General features: G+C 39.8%; 1 protein-coding gene across 5 annotated transcripts in view; it reads right to left on the reverse strand.

Annotated features, from left to right (window-relative positions):
- Positions 1-26747, reverse strand: part of TNIP3 (TNFAIP3 interacting protein 3) — a 60572-nt gene extending 33825 nt beyond the window's left edge. Inside the window, exons 1-5 of one of the 5 annotated variants that reach the window (XM_052681621.1) lie at positions 26648-26747; positions 19441-19526; positions 10136-10268; positions 1810-1896; positions 561-650 (exon numbers count right to left, since the gene is read on the reverse strand). In XM_052681621.1, coding sequence (XP_052537581.1) covers positions 561-650; positions 1810-1896; positions 10136-10268; positions 19441-19526; positions 26648-26668 — 417 coding nt within the window. In that variant the 5' untranslated portion in view covers positions 26669-26747. Of the gene's footprint in view, positions 1-560; positions 651-1809; positions 1897-10135; positions 10272-19440; positions 19527-26647 lie in introns of all 5 variants that reach the window. The other 4 variants (XM_052681620.1, XM_052681622.1, XM_052681623.1 and 1 more) reach the window with 4 other exon arrangements.
- Positions 26748-27013: the final 266 nt, after the last annotated feature.

Raw genomic sequence — 27013 nt, forward strand, 5'->3', positions numbered from 1 at the left:
ACATGACCAAGGACTTTTTGTTAATCTGCTTTAAGTTACATAAATGTATTTACAATTAGAAGGTCACTGGCTTCAAGAAGTGAACAGAACATGTCTATTAACTGCAATTACTACTGAGTGCAGAGCTTTCTTGCCTTTCTCAGTACCACTAAACTGAAAAATAGCAGGCATGCAAGACAGGGAAGCCTAACAAACAACTTTCATGCAAGTATTACAACTGAAATCAGTGTGTGTGCATTTTTATTGATGAAAGCCAAATAGGTCTCAGAAATTTTGATTTTTAGGATACAGGATTGCACTTTGGGATGCTCAGCTAGAAAACAGCTCCCAGTTTGCTACTACCTGTGAATAAGACTCCATTTGCTAGTACTCATAGTGATTCTTTGGCCTTCAACAAATTAAGAAAATTTGCCCTTTATGACATAAAAATCTTTGCTCTTCTGGATTCATATTTAAGTTATAATAGATGATAATTTGATTTTGGAGGCGGTACTCAAAATATTATACTATAGATAAAGATTATAACTGTAAAGGTAAAGTATAGGTAAATTCAAGATTACCTCTTGTCTCTGTCTTTCCAATGAGAGTATATGTCGTTCCTGAGAGTTGGCTAATAGAGTCTTCTGTTTGTTTGGTAATCCTTGCTTTGACTGGAGGAAAAAAAGTGCTTAAAATGAATGTTTTCAGCATCCTCTCTTCAAGTCAATATTATCAAATAAAACTCCCATCCACTCTGCTACGTGCATGTAAAGAATTTGAAGCAGCAACATTTTCTTTCACTGTATTTGATTTCGGTACCTCAACACTCTCTGGCAGTGGATTCTAAAGTATGCATCTGCTTTAAGCCTGCTTGGCCTGTGCTTTACAGCTATTTTGCAAATGGATCCCAAAATAAACAGAATTATGACTATTCACACCATCTCAGATGCAGAACACAAAAAAGGCTTTTAATTCATCTTACAGATGGTATTACAAACAAACAGTGTGAGCCAGAGAAGTTGAGCATAAGTTAAAAGTGGGTGCAAGCGATTCCTTCATTTACAAGAACTAGAATATTAAGTAATGTTGCACCCGGTAAGTGTTTGCAGGCCTGGAGCAATAATCTTTAAAACAATGGTTCAAAACAGGCAACACAGAAAATGAATTGGCTATTTGAAGAAATTAGGGAAATCAGTCCAATCTGTGGTTCTTCCATAAAACCTGTACCCATGCAGGACAACAGCAGCTATGTCCTCATTTCTGTAATGGCAATGCCCAATTTAATTTTCAAGAAGCTTCCGTGGGTTTTTACAAAGGTATACATGTGATATATACGTATAAGACAGTTGGCCTGGAAAAAATGTTCATGTTCATATAAATATACTACATCAGATCAGGGATATTTTTCTCTCCCTAGTCTGAATTCTAATCAATAAATGAGCAAAATAGAATAAAATAGCAAAATAGTAGAATAAAAGTAGAGCACTTCTGAGATATTATGGCTCCTGAAGTAAATTTATTTTCTTCATTTAGAGAATTTAATGCTAATACCAATGAAGAAAATTATAGAATATCTCTGTAGATTTTTTTCATAGTACAAATCCTGACCATGTATTTACCCCCTGGCCAGTCGTGCTGAATTCTAACATTGGAGCACTTGACTTCAAGAAAACGATTTCTCCCTCTTCCTGTAGAAACTAACCAACACGTTTAAATTAAAGCATCTAAAACAATTACATGTCCATCAATTGAGGTATTCATGCGTTGAATTGTTTTCAATTGTTTTTCAATTCAAACAGCACTTCAGAAGGAGCCGAAACATTCACTTACTTCTGGCAGGTCTGCTGGAGCTTCCATCTCACTCATGTCTGCCCATGTGCTTCCAAGATGGCCTTGAGCATTCGTCTCACAGCAGATCTTTGAAATAAGGGCAATGAAAGATGATGGAAAATGCACAGAACTGCAGGAGAAACACGAGTGCTGCCTGTGGAAGCAGTGGGGACTGAGCACTAGGTGGTGGAATTTTGATTTTAAGCTTTTCCTCCTTCCTATCTGGGACTTCCCAGAATGGTTCAAGCACGCTGCCTATGACTAATGCACCAGGCAAGGCAGCACTGAATGCTCCGTACGTAAATTGCAATTGACCGGACAGTTTGCCCCCTGAGAGGAAGTTACATGTGTAAGGGAAAGAAGGGTACATTTTTCTCAGCAAGTAGGACAGCAGGGTTTTCTATCCCTGCTTCCAGGTGTAACAAAGCACTTACGTAAGTACGGTAAATATTAAGTGACAGTAAGACAGCATGAATTATCACGATAGCTAAAATTAGTGAATCATGCTTAGAAAGGCTGTGATGTTAACAGCTCTGAGGAAGAGGACATCCATACAAATACCAGGATGTCACGGAGAGCATCTTAACTGGAAAACTGATTTACTTTCCTTGAAGAAGGGTGGCACAAAGATGAAGAAGGGCAGCAGATTTTGTTCTCATCACAAGGACTTGCAGTTTTAGTCAGTAACTCTAAGCATGGTTCTAGAATCAAGGTTCTCAAGTCTTGATAGTTTGAACTTATGTCTTAGTTTCCCATTTGGGAAAAGCAGCTGATATTACGAAGTTAAACTCACACAAAAGATCAACAATGAAAAAAGTTTCCACAGACTTCACATGCAAAGTGAAGAGAAAATATAAAAGCACAAAGCATCACTGTCTCTAGTCTTGGAATTCTGACTGGTTATGAATTCAAGAAGGAAAGATGAAAGAAAAATAGTTTTCCTTATTGTGGATAGATCCCCAGACCTGAAGTCTCTTTTCAGTGAGGACAGAAGTCATTCCATTGCTTGAAAAGCAAATAAACAAAGACTGGCCTGTGAAATGTGACATAGAATAATATAATTCTTCAGGAGATCTTTGAATTTGGAAAACAGCATTAATCAAACTCAAGTAATCCTGTGAATTGGTAGAATTTGCTAGCCACATTCCAGCTTTCTGGTTCATAATGTGTGACTAGGCAAATTCTGTTTTCCAAAATACAAAACCCAATCTGGGAGAGAGCTACTGTTTGAAAACATTTGCACATGAAATATATCCTCCCAACTCTGACGTAGTTCTCAAGTCTTCTCTTTTGTGGAGCGGCTGCAAAACTTGTGGGTTGTAAAAGAAAGAAGTTAAAAGACACATTTTATTTTAGTAAAGATACTTTAGATTATACATGGAAGCAATTCTACCCATCAAAAAACAAAAGCATTTCATCTGTACATTTGGCAAAACCAGCTTTTGAGTACATATCCCTTCCACGTACAGAGCTGGTTTAAAAAAAAGGAAAAACTAGGTATGATGAATAACACAGCAGCAATTTCCACAATTGTGGTTCTTGAAATTTCTCCTATAATTCGTATAATGTAATTGATATATGCCAGTAATTTTCAGGCTGCCAAACAAAGTAAATCTCTCCACCATCTAAGCAAAATTTAGTCCAAAGCCAAATTAAGGGAAACAAGAAAGTTATCCTCTGGAAACAGGTTTGTGATAAGGCCAGCTTCTAAAATGAATAAATACACCGCACTACATGAGTAAAGTAGTAATAGTAAAACTGTAAAATGCCCACAGTGAGGTAGGAAGAGGAAGGAAGCATCACACATTTTTAGAACAAGACTCAGTATTGCAATAGCACTGTCAGACATTTATGTCATATCAAAGCTTAGGATTTCGAAGCAAAAGCCTAGGTAATAGCCCTATCATACATGAGGGGAAACAGACCAACTGAGCCCTAAAGATAAGACAGATGGTGGTGTCAGATTGGCAAGTGAATAATATCTCCCTTTCACCCACAGTCTGGGGCTGTCCCAGTCACTTCTGCAGCATCCATTAATTGGGTGTCTGTATAATTTTGTGTTCTCACACCCAAGACAGAGGAAAACAATTTTCCAGACTGAAATTACTGCACATGAATAGTCAAAAGTTAGCTGCTGACTGAGAGAGTAATGTCATTCAACACAAATTACATGAATAGCCACTACCTCTCATCTCCTCATCATGTCCCAGTACCTTCTGGTGTGCCTGCCACAGCCAAACATTATAAACTCATGGAAAAACAACCTGCAAAGTGCCAGGTGAGGTGCTAAGCATTTCCTGCCGTGGGGACAGAAGAGCAAACTGAGGGAATAGACCTGCTTGTGAATCACAGCTCCCACTTGAAAAATGCTGGGGCTCAAATCATTCCAAAGAGAGGGCGAGGCTAAGACCCTGGAGTTCACATGGTTGTTGTTACCACTGATTAATTCAAAACAGTTATGTGGAAAGCTGGGTGGACATTAGGGCCCTAAATCCTTAATTGTTAATACCACAGTGATCTCAATAATGACCACTGAAAGTGATTGGTTATCTCTTAGACTGGAGGATTCAAAGCTTTTCAGAGTATGCCATGTTATATTATAGCGCAGGGCTGTGACCTCATGGAGGCTACAGGAAAGCTCATATAATTTTCATTCTTTCAAAGTCTTCTTCTGCCTCAACTAATGAAAATCTGCCCAAAGTTAATATTTTTTTAGTATTATTTTGTGAAAAATGCAGATTTCAGTGGAACAAGAAACATCTTGATGCAAGCAGAAATCTATAGATTTTGCAGCCTGTGCATACATATTAAAAATGTTTCCAATTGTACTTGTGCCATCTTACTCTTAGCTATCACTTTCCACTGCAGGGATTTCATTCAATATATGACAGAATAGAAATGACATTAAGTTTTCTTTAGTACGTAGCTAGGCAAGCACAGCATTCTTATGGATAATGCCAGTGCCCCTTCAGGCACTGCTTTAAGCCAACTGGCCTTTTAAAAGACATGATAGGAAATCCAACTCAGGGGCCAAAACCAGCCCAAGGCGCTGTTGAAAGGCAATGGTTCTGGTCAGTGGTGCAAGTGGTTTGACAGGAGATGATAGGTGTCTTGGCCCCTCCCTCACAAATGCTCTTCTGCTCCCATTACCACATAAGAACAGTAGTGGACATTGGAAAGAGAAGTGTCTCTGGAATCTGTAAGAACAGAAGGAAAGCCAGTGAGTAGGGAACAGAAGTTCAGCCCTTCAGAGGTACTGGTTTTATTCCAGCAAAACCTGGGAGAACTTGAAGCAAAGTATTTTTCTCTCCTTGAAAATACTTAATGGCTCTGGAAAAAAAGATGAGGGGATGACATTCATTTTCTTTTGCTGAGAGAAAGCTACTAAATTTGTTTATCAGTCTATTGCAATCAGTCAATGTAAAACAACTTAATTACATGATAGCACTGCAGAAATTTGAGATGTATTTATAAAACTCCTTGAAAGAAAGGCTCTTGAGAGCTATGGGACTTTAGGAGTACAAAAAAAAAAAAAAACAAACCAAAACAAAACCCCAACAAATTTTTAACATATTTACAAGCAGCTTGAAACTGTTGAATCAAATAAGCTATTGTTGATCGCCTGGAAAATTCTAGTTCAAGACCAGACAGTAAATGCAGTAACAAAGCTAAAACAAAAGCATAGTGTTTATAGATTCAAGCAACGTTTTAAATACGCTGTTCAAATTTGCCAGCCTGCACAATACACTCAGGGCAGTTAAAGAGTTGGGGGTGAAATTTGACTTCATGCAACACAGCCACAAGAAGCTCAGAGGCAGCAGAAAATGACAGCTGAAGCGGGGGTCTGCAAAATGTAAACAGATCTGCACAAAATACTGTGAAAGTAAATTTTGGAGGCTACCCGAGCAACTCTCACAGTAAGGACTGGAATAGGACTTCAGACACGGGCAGGACATCAGGCCACATACACATGGGCAACAGCGTGCAAATCAGCACTCTGTGTAGCACTGCAGTAAAGGGCTTGCAGAGAAAACGAGTCCTTTGGAATAGAGACTAACAAAAATCAGATTTTACTGTGGCGAAATCATTTGTACTCAGCCACTGACATGCAAAAACTTAATTCACTAAATGTGACATAACAGCAGTAACAAACTGGTCAGCAAGTGCAACAAATCCCTGTCTAATGCTTACACAAACCTTAATTTCCCTATTTCTTCTCTTCCTCTGAAGTTTTTGTCATGCCCTTTACTGGCTACACTTTAAAGATCTCCAGTAAGCAGGCTGCAGGGAATAGTCTGTGAGTGCAGAAGTCCAAATTTAGTAATCTCTTACAGTATTACTACCTCCGACTTCTCCACATATGCGCAAATCCATGTCCCCATCCACAGCAGTCAGCATCATGTTACTTCTTACAACCTCCCTACAGTATGCCACACAGGCCTTTATCTAGCCAGGTTGATTGGCAGGTTCTAGAGAAAGAACTTCCTCTAGAATTGCATGCTTCTTTCATCTGTTTCACCCTTTTCTTCTTTACCCACTCTTTCCAGAAAGTCAGTCCCTTTGCATGTTTCTTACCTCTGACCCACATAAGAAAACAAAATGTCACTATTCCTGCTGCTGGGCTGAGACCGAATACAAATAATCTTTTCCTTACATTTAAATATAGTTCAAGAAAACATGGAAAACAGAATTGGTGCAGATTTTGCTCTTCAAAACAGTCAGTGCAGTGCTGTGGCTTAAGAATTGGGTGCAAGAATGGTCATTTTCTTTCTACAGAGAGCTGGTAGTTTCCTCTCTGCCTATGCATATAGTAGGAATGCTTTCTTCATGCCCACACATGCCATTCTGCTTCTTGAATCCCTCCCCCCCCACTATAACTCCCTTAAAATGACAGACCAGAACACCATGAAACATACTAAGAAAACTAAGTAGTGAGGGAACCTCCCCCTGCAGGGTGCTTGAGTAAGCCTGAAACCTTCTGTAAGGTCAATGAATCATAATTTAAAATGTTTATGTTCTCCGAATCAGCAAGAATTCTTAGTAAGACCTTTGCCCTTCTTTCTCCCTCCCTTCACACTCCTTTTCTCCTCTCCATCCTCACCCATGTGCTTATCCTTGGCACTTATGAATATTGTCTGTGCTACAAGCAATGGCAACAACCACAACTGGCCCTCTATTCCTCAAAAACCACTTAGCAGCCTGATGAATGTAATTAGCCAGTGTTCATCTCATCTCCATGTTTGGTCACAGCTGCCTTATTTTAAGAGCTAAGGTGAATGGGGAAAGGGTATTTCCCCATTCTCAGAGGCTTCAGAGCACAGCTGCCAGGAATGGCTGGCAGTGAGGTGGAAGCCAGAAGCTCCTGCAAACCAACAGCTGTGTGGAGCAGGAATAATCCTGCTATCTACCATGTGTGGAAAAAGCTTCCCAGTGACCAAATGGGGTGGGCAGAATCTGCTGACCCCCAGAGTTATAGAAAGGGCTGATCTGCTCAGGAGTCCTCTAATAATGACTATTCTGTTTCTAGGAAATGATGTACTTTCTGTTACTAACAGCCTTAAGGCATCTTCCTCACCCCCATTTTGAATTAAGGATTATTTGTAGTTTTTATTCTAGCAACATCCAACATTTCTGATTATAAAAGCCTTTTAGTCATCAGTAGGAATCTTGCAACAAGATTCAAATAGGAACCTTGGAACTCTGGCCAATGCTGAGTCCTCTTGAGTCCTCATCAGCACTAGAAGAAGTTAGAAGTTCTCATTTTTGGAGAGTGCTGGATCTTTATTCTGGGAAAAGTATTACATAATAGGCACACAAATTAAGGTAATGAAAGCCTCGTCACTTCTGAAAACTCTGTTCAGTCACTGCAGTGAAACCAAAAACCATTAAATTGCTCCAGTCAAGTTAAAGCAAACCTTCCCTTGACTGTAAGAAAACAGTAAAATTATCTCTCTTTTTTCCTTCCTACTCTATCAATCAGATATATGCTGAGATTCTTTTAAATTGTACTGCTTCAGAATGGTAGAAATGACATTTACTTTGAGATGAACTTTGGCTAAAATTTGGTGGCTTCTGAGAAATCTTCTGTTTGCTTACGTTTGGGTCAAGCTTTTCTTTTGTATCTGAATCACCTCTAAAAGCATTCTGAAATCTTCTACTCTGCTTTGGGCAAAACTGTCTAAAATAAATGCTTTATTCTGGAAGCTGTTACTTAATCAGCAACGTTTGGCACATTATTGCAACTCTTTTGCAGCCCTTTTTCCTCCATTCTTGTGCACATAATGAAAGGATAGAAATTAAGGAATTTTAGTTGAAGAATAAAATTGGCTCTTAAACCAGAAGAATCTCTTCCTGTCTCAAGCTGGTCCATGTGCTTCACCAGGAGAAATGCACTAGAAAGGGATTTTCCCTTAAATAAACATGTCAGCCTCAACATTTTTCATTATTCAGATAGGTACTCCCTCTAATACTTGTAGATTCATATAAGTTCCCTAATGCACAGGAAACAAAATTAGAGCAAGATGTGTCTTCAGAGCAAGCAAAACACAGAAGCACAGGCTTCTGTTTTAGAATAGAATAAAAGGATCTCCTTTTATTCACTATTTTCTGTCATCAGCAGTAAGGCTAACCACACAGGCACGGCTACTCAGGTACCTAAGCATTTGCAAACTCAGTTCTAAAGATGAAAATGCCAATTTCATGATACAACAATTGGTTAATAACTTTTCCCTGTAGCAAGTAGACCATTTTGACGTTTAAAACAAAGTTGCTACAAGTGTGGAGAGTCTTTACATTAAACTTTTTCTGACTTTCCACTCAAAAGAATTCAGATGCTTTAGCAGTTTAATTCTCCTGTATTACAATATATTTCATGGAATCAGTTCATCTGACATTACTGGAGCCTCACTCACTTGAAGTCAGTAACCAGCCTAGTGAAAATCTCTTTGACTTATAAGTACAAAGAATAAACAGCCAATTTATTGCTACCGTGAAAATATACTAAAACTTTGTTCTTTAAGCTACATGAGTGGGAAAAGAGTCACAAGTGGGAAAAGGTCCTATAAATGCAAAAAGTATAAAAATACGACAGATGGAATGTTGCCACAGTGTTCTGAGTGAAGCACTGAAGCACCCCATAGAAGTGATTGAAGTGAGTGCAACCATTTTTTTTCTCCCTCACACCCCATAAATCCTCTCCTGCATCTCCTTCTGTCACAGAGAATAACATGGGAGCTATGCATTCCCACAGACCAGCTGTGCATGCTGTTCAGACCATCAGTTCCACAGCCTGATTACTACTCAGTTTGGTACTGACTTCTGCTTTACCTTCTTGTTCCAGCCCTGGACTGGGAGTCCCCATTTCTCCATGTAGTTTCTCTCTCTGTTTCTAATCCCACTGGCCCAATGCTGCAGCATCTCCTCAGGCTTAGCCCTGGTGCATGCCCCAAAGTCCTGAGTCATTTTGGAAATGGCAGTTCACATGTGAAAAGAGCTGTGTGTAATTCTGTATTTCATAGAAGAGTTATCTCTCCTTCACCTCCTCGTGAAGTTCCTGTATCACACCAAGAGGAACTGCCTTCAGAGATCTCTTTTTCCTCCTGGCACACCTGCACCGGTGGGTAAGCGTGCCATCCCTCCCTCCAGCAGAGCACTGGCATTCACACCTTCAGCACTGCTCTCCTCCACACCTACCTCTCCTTCCTTTCCCAGTCAGCAGAAAGCAGGGATTTCCTTTTCTACTCCTCCTGAATGGTAAAAGCAGCTTGCGGTTCAAAGGGAGAGGAAGGAAACATGTTTGCCCTGTTTGTTAAACTGCTGGTTCAACTACAAGCAGCAAAGACTGCTCTGGCAGGTGGCTTTATGTTTCTGTTTATAAAATCACAGAAATGCAGGTTTAAATCATCATTTTTCCTCTTCAGCATCTTCTTCCTGTTTATCTAAATGCCTTTGATCCTCCCAGAGCTCTCTCTTCCTCATATCTCTTTGCATTCTCGGTTAAATCAGAGCTACCAATCACAACAACTAAAAGGGATATCAGTGCTCTGCATGCATGAGGTCTCATGGATCCATGATACCAAAGAGGTACAGCTGGCTACACGGGATGGCTCTTCACAGAACCAGCAGCTATAGCTGACCTTTTAAAACATGAAAAGCACCTTCTCATTTTAACTTCTTCATTGCACAAAGTAGCAGTATCAGAAAAAAAAAATACAGAGTGTGTTCAGTGCATCATTTCAGAAATCAAGCAGTTTCCTGCATAACCAACGCAGGGAACGTGCCTGGAGCGTTCTGCTCTCACAGATAACAATTGCGAAAGTGTGTTTACCTTAGGGGAACATGAAGTCCTCTGGTGGTTCAGACTCCCTTGGGCAATAGGTTCAGAGTCCTCACACGACTTGGAAACACCACTCCTCTCTATCAGGTTCCTTATTTCAACATCAAGCTCTTTACTTTCACACCTGCTTAAAAAGAAATTGCAGAAAGACTTAAAGTACAGAGAAGGGAGATCTGTCTGTTATCTTCTGAACATGAAAACAGACAGAGCAGAACCGCAAGCTCCTGCTGCTTTCCTTCCAGGAATACAGTCACAGAGCACTCGGGCAGCCTCACACATGTTGTGCTTTGTGACAGAAATTCATGCAAAATAGTTAAGCCAGTGCTCTTGACCAATAGTATTACTTTGTATATAGAAAAACCAAGCAAGCCCTCCTGGGTGCTGTCTGAATGCTACCATGCACCCTCACCCCCACCTCCAGCTGCAAGAATGTTAAAATATAGCACAAGTGTTCTCAAAATAGTTAAAATTGGATTTGAATTCCAAAACAAAATCTTCAGGTTTTTTTTGTTTGTTTGTTTTTTTTTTTTTTTTTTTTTTTTTTTTTTTCATTGCACACTTTGTTTCCTGTAATACTTTATAATAAATTCCCAACAGGCACTTTCATTCCCTCCGCCTCCTCTTCCCTGTCTCCCTCCCCTCTCCCCACCCCCCCCCCCCACCCCCCCCCCAAAAAAAAAAAAGATCTGTTCTTAATGCAAAAATATTTGTGGGAAAATCATTCTCTTTCAGTCTCTACTAAGGACACTCAGGACTTAAGTCCCGAGAGCTAGCAATTAGGGTTGCAGTGGTGGAACACAACTTTCAGAGGACTGACCTGGCCATAAGCAAAAGCAGACCCCCCCCAAAAACCTACCTCCAAGCCAAGCTTTCGGGACATATTTTCTTCATTTCCTGAGCAGATTAAACCAACTCTAAATGTATGTAATCACAAAATGGGTTGGGTTGGAACGGACCTCAAAGATCATCTAGTTCCAACCCCTAGCCATGATGGGCTGGTCATCCCCTACCAGCTCAGGCTGCTCAGGGCCCCATCCAGTCTGGCCTTGAACACCTCCAGGGATGAGGCATCCACAACCTTTCTGGTTAGCCTGTTCCAGCACCTCATCAGCCTCTCTGTGAAAAACTTCCTCCAGTATCTAACCTAAATCTCTCCTCCTTTAGTTTAAAACCATTTTCCCTTGTCCTATCACTATCTCACTATGCATAAAGTTCATTTCCCTCCTCTTTATAATCCAGCCTCTTCAAACTGTCTTACTTTTGTAGAGCCACAGCATGGAGGAAGAAAAAAAACACAAATGTAATGTCAGGATATTTGGGTGTAATTTGAGAGCTAGACTTCCACAGTAGGCAATTAGACTTTTGCACAGGGAACAGAACCACGATATTTCATTTCAATCATGGAACGTTCTCATTCACTAGAACACATCACATGACTTTTCTCGTATACAGAAAGATATTTCCTTATACTGACTTCTTTGTTGTTTGTATTAAACCAATACGGTAGCTAGAGTGAGTTCAAAGGAAGAGACTACCCGACAGAAAAAGTCTCTGTATTTTGTGAGACCACTTGGAAAGGGAATTGTGGCCAGCTAAAGTCACAATGAACAAAAGGAGGGCTTTCTTGGCACACATTTTCATAAGCTGTTCCAAATGCCTGCGGTTTTCAAAGCCTCCCTGCTGCATGGGTGGCACAGCCAGCCCTGGCGACATGGGCACATGAGCTGGCTTTGTGAGCAAAGTCAGCTCCACAGAGCAAGCACACAACCTGGCACTCCTTGGCTTCCCTTCCACTTCAGGTCTGAGGAGATGAGCAGGGCTTTTGGTGCTCACAGGGAAGGACCCACAAAGCCTTGTCAGCACAAACGCATGTAAATCAAGAAGAAAACCTCAGGAGGAAAACAAGGAACCTGGAGAAAGAAAACCAGCCTTTTTCTGTACTGCTAAAAAGTTGCAAAATCCCAGATAGCAGTGCAAGTGGCATTTTTCTCCTTTTTAAGCAACTGTTTGCTAAGCTTCTCAGACAATAAGCTCAGGGGTGGTGGCACAACCAACAGTTCTCTTTGGAGGCTTTGCTTTCAAGCAGCTACACAAAACCAGCTCTGCCCATCAGTACCCCCCTTTCGTCTAAGCACACCTCCCTGAAAAACAGGAGCTTCAACTCATTAGGAATTCCACACCTGGCCTAACACGGGACTTGCTTTATCTAAGAGCTCGGATTTATGCCATGCAGAGGGCTGAGTGCACTTAAGGGTGCTTGAGAGAACTGAGAAATTATGGCACTGAAGCAAACACTCACGGTGCAGTTTTAGGAAAAATGCATTATATGATATTTACATAAAAGGGGAGAAATTGCTATTATAGCCTCCTCAGAACCCTAACAATGTGGGAAGAGTAGAGAAGAGGTTAAGTACAGCGAAGGGAAATGTAACTGAGCAGCACTGAGGAATTTAGGACAGCTGTTAAAACCACTGACCAACACTTTCAGGCTGAGCTGTCAGAACTTCTGTTTTTATTCTGTGCTTGGACAACCAAATGAAGGTGAGAGCTGCTCTCCTTTGTTGCTCCACTTAGCTTACAGAGCTGAGAGAAAAAAACCTCTTGTCTATATGTAGCTTCTTGCAAAGACTGTTCTGCTCGTTGCCCAGGTTGCAGTCACATGCACATCACTTTTCACCTCTCATAACCACTCTGCTGCAAATGGCCACCCTTCACTGCTGGCACAACCCACCTCTCTGGCTGGGTCAGTGCAGTCAGTGTTTCCTTCAAGTGAAATAAAGCAACTCAGAATAAAACAACTGCTAAAAGGCAAAGGGCAATTTCCAGGGGCAGCTCCAAAGAAAGCAAAAGAGGAGCAGCCTGGCAGCAGTGTGCACTGAGGTAGGCTGCAGGCACCTCCGCTGCTCAGCAACAGCGAGAGATGTCTGACCACAACCTCCTGAGATCAGAGCATGAATAGAGCTGGGAAATCCCCTGTAAAGATGGGGGTTGGCTTTAAGTACTTCTTCTCAGTCAGGAAGCGCACATCACTCTGCTCTGTTTCCTGCAGCTTGCCTGACAGAGTGCTGTTCCTGATACTTCCTGCAATTCCTTTTCTCACTCTGCATTCTCCTTCTTAGGCTTAGCAGAGCCTAGGCAAGAGAAGGATTAAGATCCAGCAATGCCAGTGAAAAAGACTGGGAAAGACTCAAACCCTTGCAAATGTTGCTGCTCTGTAATATCCATGTGTTTCAACACCACCATGAAAGTTAGAAAACTATTTCTTTGGACGGGTTTCTCAGTGCACTTATTTCTCCTCTCAGCCTTTAAGCTAGGGTATTTTGACCAGAAACTATCCCTCTGCTTATGTGCATTTCAAAAGATCACTAGCCACTTCAGTACTTGGAACAGTATATTTGTCATGAATTATGTAAAATGTTAATTAACCATATCTGTGATGTAGATGCATTTTACAGACCATACTGTAAGAGCACACAGATGACCAAAGCGTTTGAATACCTCTCCAAGATATGATTACAAGTACCACAGCACAAGGCAGCTTTAGATGATAACATGAGCTTCCCTTGGTGAGCAGCAGAGGGCACACAGCACATAACTGCCACAGAAAGCAATTCTTCCTCAACTACTTTTGGTATTGTGGAGTTTGCAGACATATCTGTGCACCATTAGCATCTTTATTACGTTACATCACTATCAACATTTCCTAAAGCTGTGTATTTTGTTTTTCATTAATAATGTTTCTTTTAAGGAGAGAAAATAGACAATCCAGTAGAACAACAAACAAACAGAACAGAACATTCAAATTTTGGGGATGCATGTTGTGTAAAATCAGTCATCATAGAATCATAAAATCACCAAGGCTGGAAAAGACCTCCAAGATCATTCAGTTCAACTGCCTACCTATCACCAATATTTCCCTACTAAACCATGTCCCTCAGTACCACAACTAAACGTTTCTTGAACACCTCCAGGGACAGTGACTCAACCACCTCCCTGGGCAGCCCATCAGAAAATGTTAAAAATACTTCCATGCTGCAGTAGAGGGCAAAGTATATCTCTTCTGGGTATAAAAGCTTTCTGAAATGTAAAAATAGGAAGATAAAAAATATAAAACCTATCCCATTTACATGGCATGTTACAGTTAAAGAAGACAATAATAAGGTATTTTGGTAACTCCTCTCTGTAAATTGTGAGTTACGTGCTCAATTTTCTTTGATGGGAAAATTAAAACATTTGAGATGGAAGCAGCACTGACAGATATAACAAAGCCAGGTGGTGGCTCACCGTAAGTTTTAGCAGCTTATAGGAGAAAAGGAGAGAGCACAACCTTACTCATAATTTCCATGTCATGAACACATGAAGTAGTAGTCAATATTCTTCCAGGTGTGATCTCCAAAAACAAGAAATTCCTCAGATGTGTTTTCTTCCTTTTGAAAGTTATCATCTCCATGCAGAATTTCGCTGCTAGAGCTGTGTAACAAAGATGTTTTCATTCCCCCTTTGTATTCCCTTACTGTCTTAAAATGTTTTTCTCTTTTTGCTTCACGACGTATCTTTATGCTATTTTAAATCCAGGACTTAAACACCTTTTGTGGTTAATTTCTTATAAATTGCTGCATACTTTTTATAGTGACTCAGTTTCTCAGCTGAGAGTCAGAATAAAAATGTGACCGACACATGCTTTGTCTGTGACTGGAACTAAAATTCCTAGCTAGATCAAAGCCATTCAATCAAATAAACTATTCAATTATATCCTCAAAGAGTTATGCTATGAAGTGCTGGTAATGCATGCACAGTTTTATTAAATTATGCATGTAGTATAGTCAGAGCAAAGTTTTGGCCCAAAACTATACTAAAGTTGGAAAGTTATGGCAGCGGAAAGGAAACATGAGGTGTGGAAATGAACAGCTAATAGAGTCAAGTGCACTTCTTTGTAGTCAAGCTTCTTCTGGTCAAAAGAAGCAGCACAACTCCCCATTAACTCCCATTTCTCTAATGGAGTAGCAGCCATGCCCAGCTCCTGATGGCCTGCTGTATGGTCATTTCATAGATTGCATAGATTCATAGCTAAGAAATATTCAAATAGTTGGGCATGAATCCTGGGAAGAGTCCCAGTGTTGCTGCTGATATCTTTTGTGAGTCTCTCCCTGGTTTTCACTGGGAAAGACTAGGTAGTATTATTGTCTTTTCCAGTGTTATTATATGCTAATGTTATTAGTATTATTAGTTACTAATGGCTATGTGGAAACGTGACATAAATACAATGAGTCTTAGGGAATAAACTGCAAAATTCTGAATTGACGTTTTGATTATTTGACCAGAATTATGCGTTCTTTCATTAAATTAACTATATAACTATTTGTAATAATAATTTATAGGTTGGTGTGCTGGGGTCATTCTCCTGTGTTGGCAAAAGCAAAAATAAACACCATAAGCAGTTGTGAGAAAAGTTTTTAAGCCAGGATTTACAGCCAGACACCAACAGCACAGAGCCCTATTTTGACGGGAAATGAATTCCAGAGTGTAGGGGTTAAACACATGCTATATCCCCTTGGGTGGGCATTTCAGACATTTTTGCAACTAAGTCTAGAGAGCTGATCCTTAGAAAGATGTAAACATCTGAATTTGAATTACAAAGGACAAACTGGTTCTGATAAGTTAAAATTGGCAGCAAATTTCAAGGCAAACAATTTCAACTAATATTTCCCCTATTTTTGATACAGTGCTTAATTTCATTCAGGAAAATACTTTTAGAATTTGGGCAAGAAAAGACCTGCTTACAGAATTTCTGATCTAGCGTGGGTTAGAAATATTTGAAACAAGGATAACGTCAGGCATATATATACTTCTTCACAATGACAGTTTATCCATAAAACTATGCTATTATCTTATGTTCTGCAATTTTGAAAGCTTTTTGTTCTCTTAATTCAGTTTTGTATAATAATTTCTAGGCTTTTTTCCATGCACATATCTTAAGATTTTTATATTAAAATCTTACCCACCCAAGACTAAATGACAAAGAATTGCCAATCTTTGAAGAGAGAAAAATCTTTCGCCAAGAAAACAAGACGACTTTTGCTATAGAACTGGGTGTGTTTTTCATTACTGTTGTTTTTGTTCTCTTTCATAACCTCATGAACTCTTAGAGCTTTAGTAAGCCATTAGCAAACCATGGGTTCTTGAGCTGATAAACAATAGTTACAATGTAGTGCAGCTCCCTAAGAATCAGCGATGCTATTCCAGTACTCAACACCCAGCAAGCAGATCTCCACTTGGAGCTTAGGGCTGGGAATCCAAGACTTATCTCCTGGGATGGAACTGCACACATTCTGCATTTCTCTTCTCACACACCACCATAAGAGACATCTATTAGACATGAAGCGCTCTGCACCAGTGCAAGCGCGCAGAAAAAACCTGCCTTTGTTGACTGTGAGGATATAAATAAACAAGAAAGAGGGAAAGAAAAGGAACAACAAAGTTCATCTGGTATTTCAAAAGCGTAGCGGGAAAGCCAGGCACCAGCAGCAGCTGAGCTCCACCTCACAGAACTGTACTGTCTTTAGAGTGAGAGGTCCCAGATGCTGGGAAAAAGGGGCTGGCACTGGTACTTGGGAGCTAAGTACAAGATTATACCTAATCTTGCTCCACTCCTAAGGAGAGAGCTCCACAAGGCAAGCAGTATGATATGGATTATAACGAGTGTGTACACTGAGACTACAGCAGAGAAACCACTTAAACTTTCGCTCAAATGCGATTCAGCCAAAACATCTGCCTGTCACCCCATAAACGTCCCTACACTTCTGTTCCCTTTACGACAAAGGAATGGAGCTTTTAAGGAACATTTAATAGCCAGCAGCTGTTTGGCTGTCAAATGCCACATCTGGAGAAGCTGTGCCATAAATGTGAACAGAAACAATTATTCTTTAATAGTTTTGCTTAATTTTAAGAATTACACAAATCGCAACAACAAAAGAGGTGCATGTTCTTAATGGAAACACATCTGGTTTCTCTGAAAAGAAGCCAAAAAATTGGTCTGGTGATTAACTGAAGCTGCTCACGTAATCTGTCCCTCCTCAATGAAGAGAGAAGCAAAGCTACCGATATGCAGGCACTCCGTATTTTCCAGTGGTTGGCTGTTCTCTTCAACAAATACGGGACATGCGAGAAGACAACAGCTAAACTGGTTGCATCATTCCCCTTTTACTAGGATCTTCTCCTTGATTACAATATCAAAACTGTAATTCAAGTTCTTTACAATGGACAGAATTTGGGAGAAATTCAAACCCCTGGGAAGTCATGGACAGAGTTTCACTAACTTTGTCAGGTTTCACGCGAGCCTCGAGTGACAGAAGACCCCAGGAGAAGCAGCACATGGAGCACTGTCACCCAGACTCCCCTCGCAGGGCTCATGCAGCTGTGTGTGGACCATGGGAGGAAGGGAGAGGGAATTGAAAGGGAATTGAAGTTTTTCTGTGAAATTCACCCGAAGCAGAAAGCTCAGCCAAGTGTGTGCTTTCTGAGTAGATCAACTCCTTACTCTGCTGAAACTCACACCTGCAGAAAGCTGGTGGGAGACAGCAGGAAAGTGTTGAAAGAGTTGAAAACTAAGAGTTAACAACAAAAAGGGAGAAAAATCTACAGCAGAGCAAAAATTAATGTTTTCAGTGCTCTCTTTCTGTGAAGACCAATAGCAGGAAAAGCTGGAGCCCCTGTTAGGGCACATTCCTGGCCTCAGCAGGCACCTTTTTGAAACAGTTACCCTCCAGCAGTACTTTCTGCACTGCCTGCTTGCTCCACAGCCACACTGTAAGCACCAGGTGTACATTCAGGCCTCACAGGCACACATTTCCCTGGAAAACTGTCACCCTGGTGCAATTGTATGGATGATGATTTTAACTGGTGTTTTACACCTCTGCTCTCTCTCTTCCTCAATCAGGCATCACTGCAAACCAAACAAGACCTATGCACTGCCTGTTCTGCCTCCTAGCTCACTCTCAGTCAGGATGTAGATGCATCACCAAAACCCTCACTAATCAGGGCACCTTTGGAGCAAAACAAGCCCAGGATTCATTTGGGTCAGTTTCTCCCCTATAGATCTTATGTATTTCCTATTGTCTACTAACAAAGCAAGCAAAATAAACAGAGCACCACTTGGAATTTCAGCAGGAAATTAACTTACAGTAGCTGAGGAGGATAATCAGCTCTGTTGACTCAAGTCAACTTCTTGCCTGTGGTAGCTGTTAGGCAGCCCAATGAAACACAGAGGAAGCTCGCTGCACAGCTGTCTGTGTCACAGATCCAGTGCTTGAACTGCCAGCACCTGGCATCTGCTTTCACCAGGGATGCCACTGTCTGAAAGGAATTTGACACATCCCTGCCATCGCAGATGGATTAGAGTCAAACTACATTAGCAGTAGCACACAGTGTCTTCAGCAAATGGGAAATCCCAAGCAATTTCAAAATCCACTTATTTCACAAACTAACTTGAAGAAAAAGCGTTTTTTTCCAGAAGAAAAGATGGATACAGGACTATGTATTTCCTAAACGTTACAAAAACATCTACACTTTCCTTTCATTTTGTTTATTTTCCTCTCTCACACTTGCATGTTACGATTAAAAGGTAGCTTTAAAAGGTATTAACCATCCTCAACTACCTGAAATATTTATTATCATCATTATTGTCAGAGCTTACCTTACCGGTTACAGCTATTCATTTAAATTCTCAGCACTATTTGTTTTCTTTAATCTCCTAATGACTCACTGAATCTTAGAAATGGGTTGTCATCATCACAGCCTCACTCTTAACCATACTGTGACCTCCTTATCTGAATGAAGTATCTCTCTCCATCCTACCGTACAACCTCTTTTCCTGCTATTATCAGTAGAACTAGTTTTACTTCACAAAGAAGCAAGCAGACCCAAGAAGCCACAAAATCTCTGTAGTCAGAAATACTAAAAACTTGCCTAGATAGGCTCTAAGCCATCTGATCAGACTAAACCCACTGGTCCAGACAATATTCAAGCCTACACTATTTTATGATTCTTTCAGTACATAATATGCCCATGTTTTACTCGTTTAAACAGAAATGACAAAGATCTCCACTGGACAGATTAACGTGGGAAAAAATTATTGTATTAGGCTGAGTTTCTGAAAGAAAAATAGACTGACAAATGCAGGAAAAGCTTGATTATACAGTTCTAGTAGCATAATACAAATGACAAAAAGTAAAAAATAAAAATAAAATAAAAGGAGAAGTTTCTCCACAAGAAAAATAAAGATATGAAACTGGTCATACCTTTCCATCTCAACATGCTGATGGGAACACAATTCTAGAAGATTCTCTGCCTCTTTATTCTTCCTTTTGAACTTTTCACAGTGAATCTATTAGGGAAAAAAAAAAAAAAAAAAAAAAAAAGAGTGTATTCAGAGTGGAAATAAATAGGTTAATAATCTCAGAAGAAATTCAATTGTCTGATCACAAGAAGACATAATCATGCATTGTCTGCATTCCTGTTTTCTCTTTCCATCCCGTAAAGAGCTGACATAGGCCAGGAATCTACTTTCTCCTAGCTTACCATTATAATCTCTTAAATCCATCACTGTAACAGGAGCAGTTTTGCAACAGCAGAAGCAACAGCATTCTCCAGCTGTGGTAGCAGGTATCTCCCAAGAAGCAAAGCTGCCAGTACTCACGCAAATATTGGAAATGATGGGAAAGGTATTTTTGCGACTATTATTATTCATCCTAAAGTAATCAATTGTTTTAAATGCTTGGAGTTCATGTATATCCTCAGATTAATCAGAAAATGAACATTTCATGGAAGTATAAAGTAAAACTACTATTCTCAAGCTTAAGAGGGGCCTGATATAAATAACTTGGAGAGAAAAGAATAGGAGCTTTGCTTAAGTTAATGTGCACAAATGCACTGTTCACAAACTATACAAGCTTCCATAAGCTTCCCTCTGGTCAGGGCTAGCTGCTGTCTAACATTGTATTTCCAATGAGAAGAAAAAACATTGTTCCCAGAGGAAAGGACAGATATTGGAAGTACAATCACCTCTCCATTACAAATGAGAGAACAGATAGTACAGAGGGACCAAGTCATGCCACCTCATCCCTAGAAGTCATCCCAGTGCCTGTACTGCAGGCCAACATCATCCCAGAATATGTTTCTTCATGGTATGTGGGACACCTCTATTTCGCCAGGAAAGGAGTTAATGAGTCTTATTCTTTTCTTTAGGAGAAAGTGATAGAAGAATAGCATTATTGTAGTTGTAATTGGAATACTAGGGGATTAGATTTTATCTTGGCTCTATGACCACCAGAGGTCCCTTCCAACGCCTGCAAATCTGGCATTTAGGTGTTTAATAAGATACCAATTTTGAAAAAGTGTTGACCCGGAATAAACAGTCCTAACAAAAAGTAAAATGAACATGCACAAACAAACAAACAAACTAGTGCCATAATTCAAACTACCATTCCTTCCTTAATTCATTCTATGGACTTAGATATTTCAAGTCTCAGATCAACATGCAAAGTTAGACACAGTAGGACAGCCCACATACTAAAGAAATATGCCATGTTAAAGGGATAAAAGTTAAAAGTTACTGACCAATTGGTAAAATGTATGCAGCAGAAAGTAAAGCATGTTTGGGGGTGTGGGCAGAAGGAATGAAGAAGAAAGAAAAAGATTGTTGCATGATTTTGCAGTGACAGACCTGTTCATCTAAACAGCAGAGGCTCTGGCATAAAGGCAGCAGACAGTTCGATACTGCTAAGAGCAGCGTGGTCTACACTGCAGATCATGGCCAGGCTGCTGCCAACCAAACAACCTGCTTTGATCTGTTTCCCTTGACCTCCAAATGAATGGATGACTGTGTTGATGCAGGATAATGTCTTTGCCTTTCATTTCTCATGGCTTTTTGATATTACCAGTTGCCAATAATGTCAGTATGTCAGTTCTGAATGGCTTTTAATTATTTTTTTTTTTAAATCATTTTGGTTCTTCTTGACAAAATGAGTCCAATCCGTGTTGGCAGCACTAATTGTCCTACATCTAAATCTACAGTTACATATCTGAGCAAGAGTCATCTGGACAATTGCACAAAACATGCACATTTTTGTTGCAAAAGGAACTAGAAGCTTTTTCAATGATACCATGAAATTTAATGCTGTAAGGCTTTTAGTAGATCAGACAAATTGAAGTTGAGTTGGATAAAAATTCAGCTACTTCAAAGAATTAAGACTCTGTAGAAAATAGGGGGTTATAATTGTCATGGCAAGGATTGCTCGGAATTACATAAATTTTCTGCTTTCTGTCAAGGCTATTAAAAAATAAATAGGAACACGATGAAGAAAAAGAGGATCATTTTTCTCACATATTTGTGTTCTAGCTGTAATTGAAAATGTTTAGTAAAAAGCATGCAAAAGTTTATCAGCCCTCCAATAATAACTCAAGACCTAAGTACTTCCTTAATATACCTGAACAGGCTGTAAGAGACTTTTTTGTTTGGAGTACTAACATGCATTAACAAGGAAGATTTCCATGTGTAAAATGCACTTTGAGAGAAAAAGCTCCCCAAAGAGGGACAAGACTCACTAATTCTTGTAAAATATTAATTATAAAAATAATAACAGCCACCTAGGCATTTATCAATCTAGGATTTCAAACCGTTAATTAAAATGCATTTCACAAACATCTGTATTTTTGCTTTGCCTCCTGCCACATTCTCTTTTCCCTCCAAGCCTACCACTATCTTAAGAGCATCCTATTTCCCTGAACCTTTCCTCATTTTCCCCAAACACGTGCCATAACTAACTTATTCTTCTGTTGTACCAAAGCAGCATTTTGTGGGGATGCAATGCAAGATGGCTCCCAGAAATGGACTGGCTGAAAGGAGGCAGAGAAGGGAAAGGGATTTTGTGTTCCCTCTGCACACCTTGTCTGGGTTGGCTCACTGATTCAGTTATAGAAAACACCACCATAAACTGGCATTGTTACAGTGCTGCAGGGAGCAGAAAACACACACACACACAAAAATAAACAGAAGCACATGCTAGCAAATTACACATGGGGAACAAACTGATGGATATGTTACCTTCTCACTGATTTTTACTTTTTGTACTGTAGAAGACCTAGGGCTAGCTGTCATAGACAAGCAAAATCACCACCTTTAAGTAATACCCAGATTGCAAAATAGCTCCAAAACAAAATGGAACAAATGTAATCACAAACAAGCCCACAGATAAACAACTGGCAGGTTACACATTATCAGTGCATGGCTGCTGTGTGGGAGGAGTAGGGGGGAAAGAAATAGATTGTTACTGTAAACGTGATCAAAATGGCAGAGCAACCAGAGGGAAAAAAAGTCCAACAAAATTTCATGAAAGACATCCAAACTGAAACTAATCTAAAAAAGGAATAAAGCCTTCAAATTTGTTTATTTGCCCTGTAGCTCTGAAGAAGTAAAATATGAAATAATATTTCTGCAATGCCTTCCTCCCTGGATTGCTCCAGGTTTAATACTTGTCAACAGCAGTAATGTTCAGTGCAGCCAGCCCCGAACCAGACACTGTATGTCTTTCTGCTTCTGTATCCGCTGCTGAAAATGCAGCTTCAGCCATACAAGCACAGCATAAAAAGCCCCAACATCTCCCAGTCCTCTTTCCTCCTTCCTGGTCATTCCCTTGCAAAGTATTGAAAATTCAATATTAGACAGCTTGTAACTAAAAAAAAAATAAATCTGATGCTTCATCTGTGTCAAAAATGACAAGTTCCTAGGTTTCTCAGCTCTGTTTTGCCCAGCTTGATTCTGATACAATGAAGCTGGTACCTGCAATATGTGATGCAGGAAAATTTAATAGTTAAATGTGATCTCACCATTAAGTGCAGTTATTCTTGGTTAGGGTAGCACAGCATAAGAATGGTAAATATGCAAAATACCCTAATTTGTAGATGCTGTCCCACAAATCCATGATAGCCAGAACTTAGTAAGTAGCCTATTTACATTTCCTGAAATAATCACAAATGATTCAGTAAACAAAATAAAGTAAAACCCCAAACAGCACAAAGATAAATTAAAACCTAAACAGCAGAAAGCCGTTGCAGTGGACCTGACTGAGGAATGAAGCAATTAAAGGCTGACTATGCTATTTCTACCCAGAAATAAATGTCTGGATTTCAGCATCAAGTCAGTGTGATTCTGGAGAAGCTCTGCACTGTAAGCTGTTTAGCACTTGTCCAGGAAATAAAACGCACAGCGTAATCTCTGCATTGGCTTTCTCATACGTGATATGGGGCGATGACTTTGCTCTGATAGGCAGTATCTGCTGTTTAGTTATTTGGTCTTACGAGTACTGGCTTTCCACATCAGGAGGTCTGAAAATGTTTCCACTGCCATACACACGAATGAGTTGAAGCGGGGAGTACAGATTGCTGTTTCTAAGTACATGACTTGGCTAAAATAAATAAATAAAAATAATAAAAAATATATCAATGTATCACTTTTACAGTGCGTTAAAAGAGAAGAAAAACTGTTAGACGTGTTTATTTGTTTGAAAACTGGTCCATTTTACTATTTCCAAACATTTTCAGATTTAAATGCAGTTTCTCAAGGTCTTTAAAGTGAGAAAAACATTCCCAGGTGAACATAAACCACACCAAGCAGAAATCAAGGCACAAAAGCTACCAAAACCAGACAGTGTCTTGCCCAGGGTGTGTGCATCTGCACAGATGAATCCGAAGCACAGAATATTATTTGAAAGGCTTCAAAAGATACATTCCATGCTAAGAATATTATGACTATGGTTCTAATGTGCAAGAGCCACCTCAGAAGTGACCAGTAGAAGTCAAACATCACCAAGCTGCCATAGCCATACACAATATGCCTCAAAATGACCTCAGTGTTTTCTTAAAATTCTGCAAAGTCATTCTCTGTTTCCCTATCCTCATTGGAAGCCATAAAAGTAAAAAAACCAAAAAAAAAAAACCCAAAAACAAAACAAAACAAAAAACAAAAAACCCAAACTAATTTGTAATTATTGTAAGGTTGGGAGATTGGTGAAGGGGGTGGGCAGCTGAGCTTTTTCGATTTAAGCTTTACAACACACTTGGAAAGTGCTAGAAGATGTATGGCAACTGCAACCCAAAACATCACAAATTTTTCTGTGTTTCAAGACAAAATTTAACTTCCATTTATTTAAGACTCTCTGATATTTATATGCAACCTGTCACTGATTTTCAGACACCACTCCTCATGTTTAATGCTGTTAGATCATTTCTAGAAAATGGTAGGTTTGTTTAATGTAAGCCTGTCACTGCACAGCAGAGTTGGTGGCTGTCAATGATACTCTGAAGATACTTACTGCAGTCAAAGTCTATGGAGGCAAATTGTTGTTAAAAGAATAAGGTTTAATTCCAAAAATACACTGTTGAAATAAAATAAAGTCTTCAACAATACATATATTTGATTTGTTTAAAAGTTTTTGTTTTGTTTTTTTAGTCAAGAAACCATAGATAAGTCAAACAAAAATCTGCCGAACAGGCGGTTCTTTGGAAGAACATTTATAAACGAAACATCCTTCCCACAAGAGCACATTGTGAAGGCTTTCCAGTTGCTCTCAGTATCTCTATCTAAATTCAATTAGCATGACAATTTACTTGCGGGTGGGCAGGATGGGACAGAACTACTGTTTGTTAAATGTCAGCTTTAAACAATGCAGTGAAAAAATAGATTTTTTTGTGAATACTAATCACTAAAGTAGAGACAGCAGTCATTACAAAGCATACAGAGCTAGAAAGGAAGTGTGCTGTAAGGTAAAAGCAAAATTAAGTACATATTTTATACAAATGGCTTTGTTTTTTTCCTGAAGGATTTCCAATGGAGATCTCACTACAGTGCAACCGTAACGTTAAGAAAGGAGAAAGAAACAGTGGAACTTCCTTGTGCAATTCATGCCAAGAAGAAAAATATTTAAGATCTATTAAGCCCAATGACTTTGGAAATTGTACTCTGGAGTACAAATAGGTAACTTGCCATAGTAACAGAAAGGAGATCACTCCAAGGGCAGGGCCCATGTGACTGGGAAGGAGTTTATGATAAAAGCATTCTAGATAGAGGCAGACCTACCCACAAAAAAAGATGTACAGCTGTGGGAGAAAAAGTTTAATGTTGAGAAAGTAAAAAAAAATCTGATTTGGATTAGGAGTTCAGCTCCAATATATTTAAATTTTGTATTTTCCAAGTAAGCTTCAAAATATCAAGACAAAATAATGAGAAAGGAGAGGAGTACATCGTAAGATAGGAACAATCTGAAAAAACAGTCGCCCAAAAAAGCTCAGTGTTTCTTAGCTGGAAGGAGAACCAGTGCTGAGCAACTCAGAAACCCATGAAACACATGTTGCCTTGGGTACACTCAGTGTACCCACCCTCCTGAAAACTGCTGTTGCTACTAGAAATTAGGACTTTGCTAGTAGTACATCTGGCATAATGCAGATCCAGCAGCAAGTCTAGGAAAGATGGCCCTTTAAGAAAATCTCTTTCCCCAGGCATCTTAGTGGGGTACTGTGAGTATTTTCTCGTTATCACAGGTGTATCTACAACTTCTACTTTATTTCAAAATGGGGGAACAAGAGCAGGGAGTTTCCTACAGCTGCCCCAGTGCAAGGACTGTGCAGGTCCTCTGGTAGCGAGCACCTTTGGCTCTGAAAACAAAAGGGCTAATTCTCACTGCAGCAGATAGAAGTGCTGCAACTTTGCCTTTTGTCTGACAAGTAGTTAAAAAATTTTTGCTTTCTTCTCTCCCTATACTAATCTCATCTCATAGTTTGTCTTGCTTATGCTTGTTAACCCCAAATTTACCACTCGAAATTTCTAGCTATGTGGATACAAACATTCCTTTTTCAGGGCTGGATTGCTTCAAAGCCAGGGACATGGACCACTCTCAAAGGCTACACATGATGGAAAAAACAATAGCAAATCTGGATAAAGGCCCTCCTCTATCTAGTCACAAATCCAACCACAGGAATGCTCTGCCTGCTCAACAAGTCTCAGCAGTAGTGCAGGGACACTGCACAGACATATCATGGTCTACAGATCTTGTAAAAGGTGCAAAGGTTTCAGCAGAAATGCTACCCAAGGAAGTCCAGGTGCAACCAACAGACATGCACTGAATCTTCGTATCATTAGATTTACTTAAATGTTTGACATAGCCCTAATCCTCTACCTGGCAATAATCCTTTACCTTTCACTGTCCATCTTCGTGCAGAAAAAGTGTAGAAGCTCTGCTATAACAGGGTATAAATGTTCATAAATTACATGATTTATACACAATAATTATTAAAAAATTAAGATGTAATTAAGAAAACAAAAAAGCTATTAAGACATCAGGCTTGGGATTTGAGATCTTTTTGGCAAATGAAGAGGGCAAAGAGGCACATGACTTCACCGTGAGGCTAGACAGAGACCTAGAGATGACAGCTTCAAACGCAACAGTTACTCACCATTTTAGGCAAGGTGCTCATCTCTGTGCTGCTGGGCTGGTATGCACTTGTCTCAATCAAGGCTCTCTGAATCAAATAAGAAGTAAGTGGTTTGGAAGCAAATATATACCTATCTCAAGATTTAACCTACACACCAGGCTTAGGGAAACCCCTTTCTTAAAGTCACTGTAGCGTTTAGGACACACTCATCTCTCACAAATAAACACAGCCCACGCAGATCTACTTGAAAGCACTGCTTATCAGAGACCACAGAGGATTCCCTCTCACTCTTCTAATGGCCATGGAACACAATGGCACACCCACTCACCAGCAAGAGGTGCGTGATGGGAAAAGTGGTGGTTGAGCATGGTGGAAAAGTTGTATCAA

This window comes from Tympanuchus pallidicinctus, unplaced genomic scaffold (genome assembly GCF_026119805.1).
Source record: "Tympanuchus pallidicinctus isolate F22 unplaced genomic scaffold, pur_lepc_1.0 scaffold2, whole genome shotgun sequence".
NCBI lineage: Eukaryota > Metazoa > Chordata > Aves > Galliformes > Phasianidae > Tympanuchus > Tympanuchus pallidicinctus.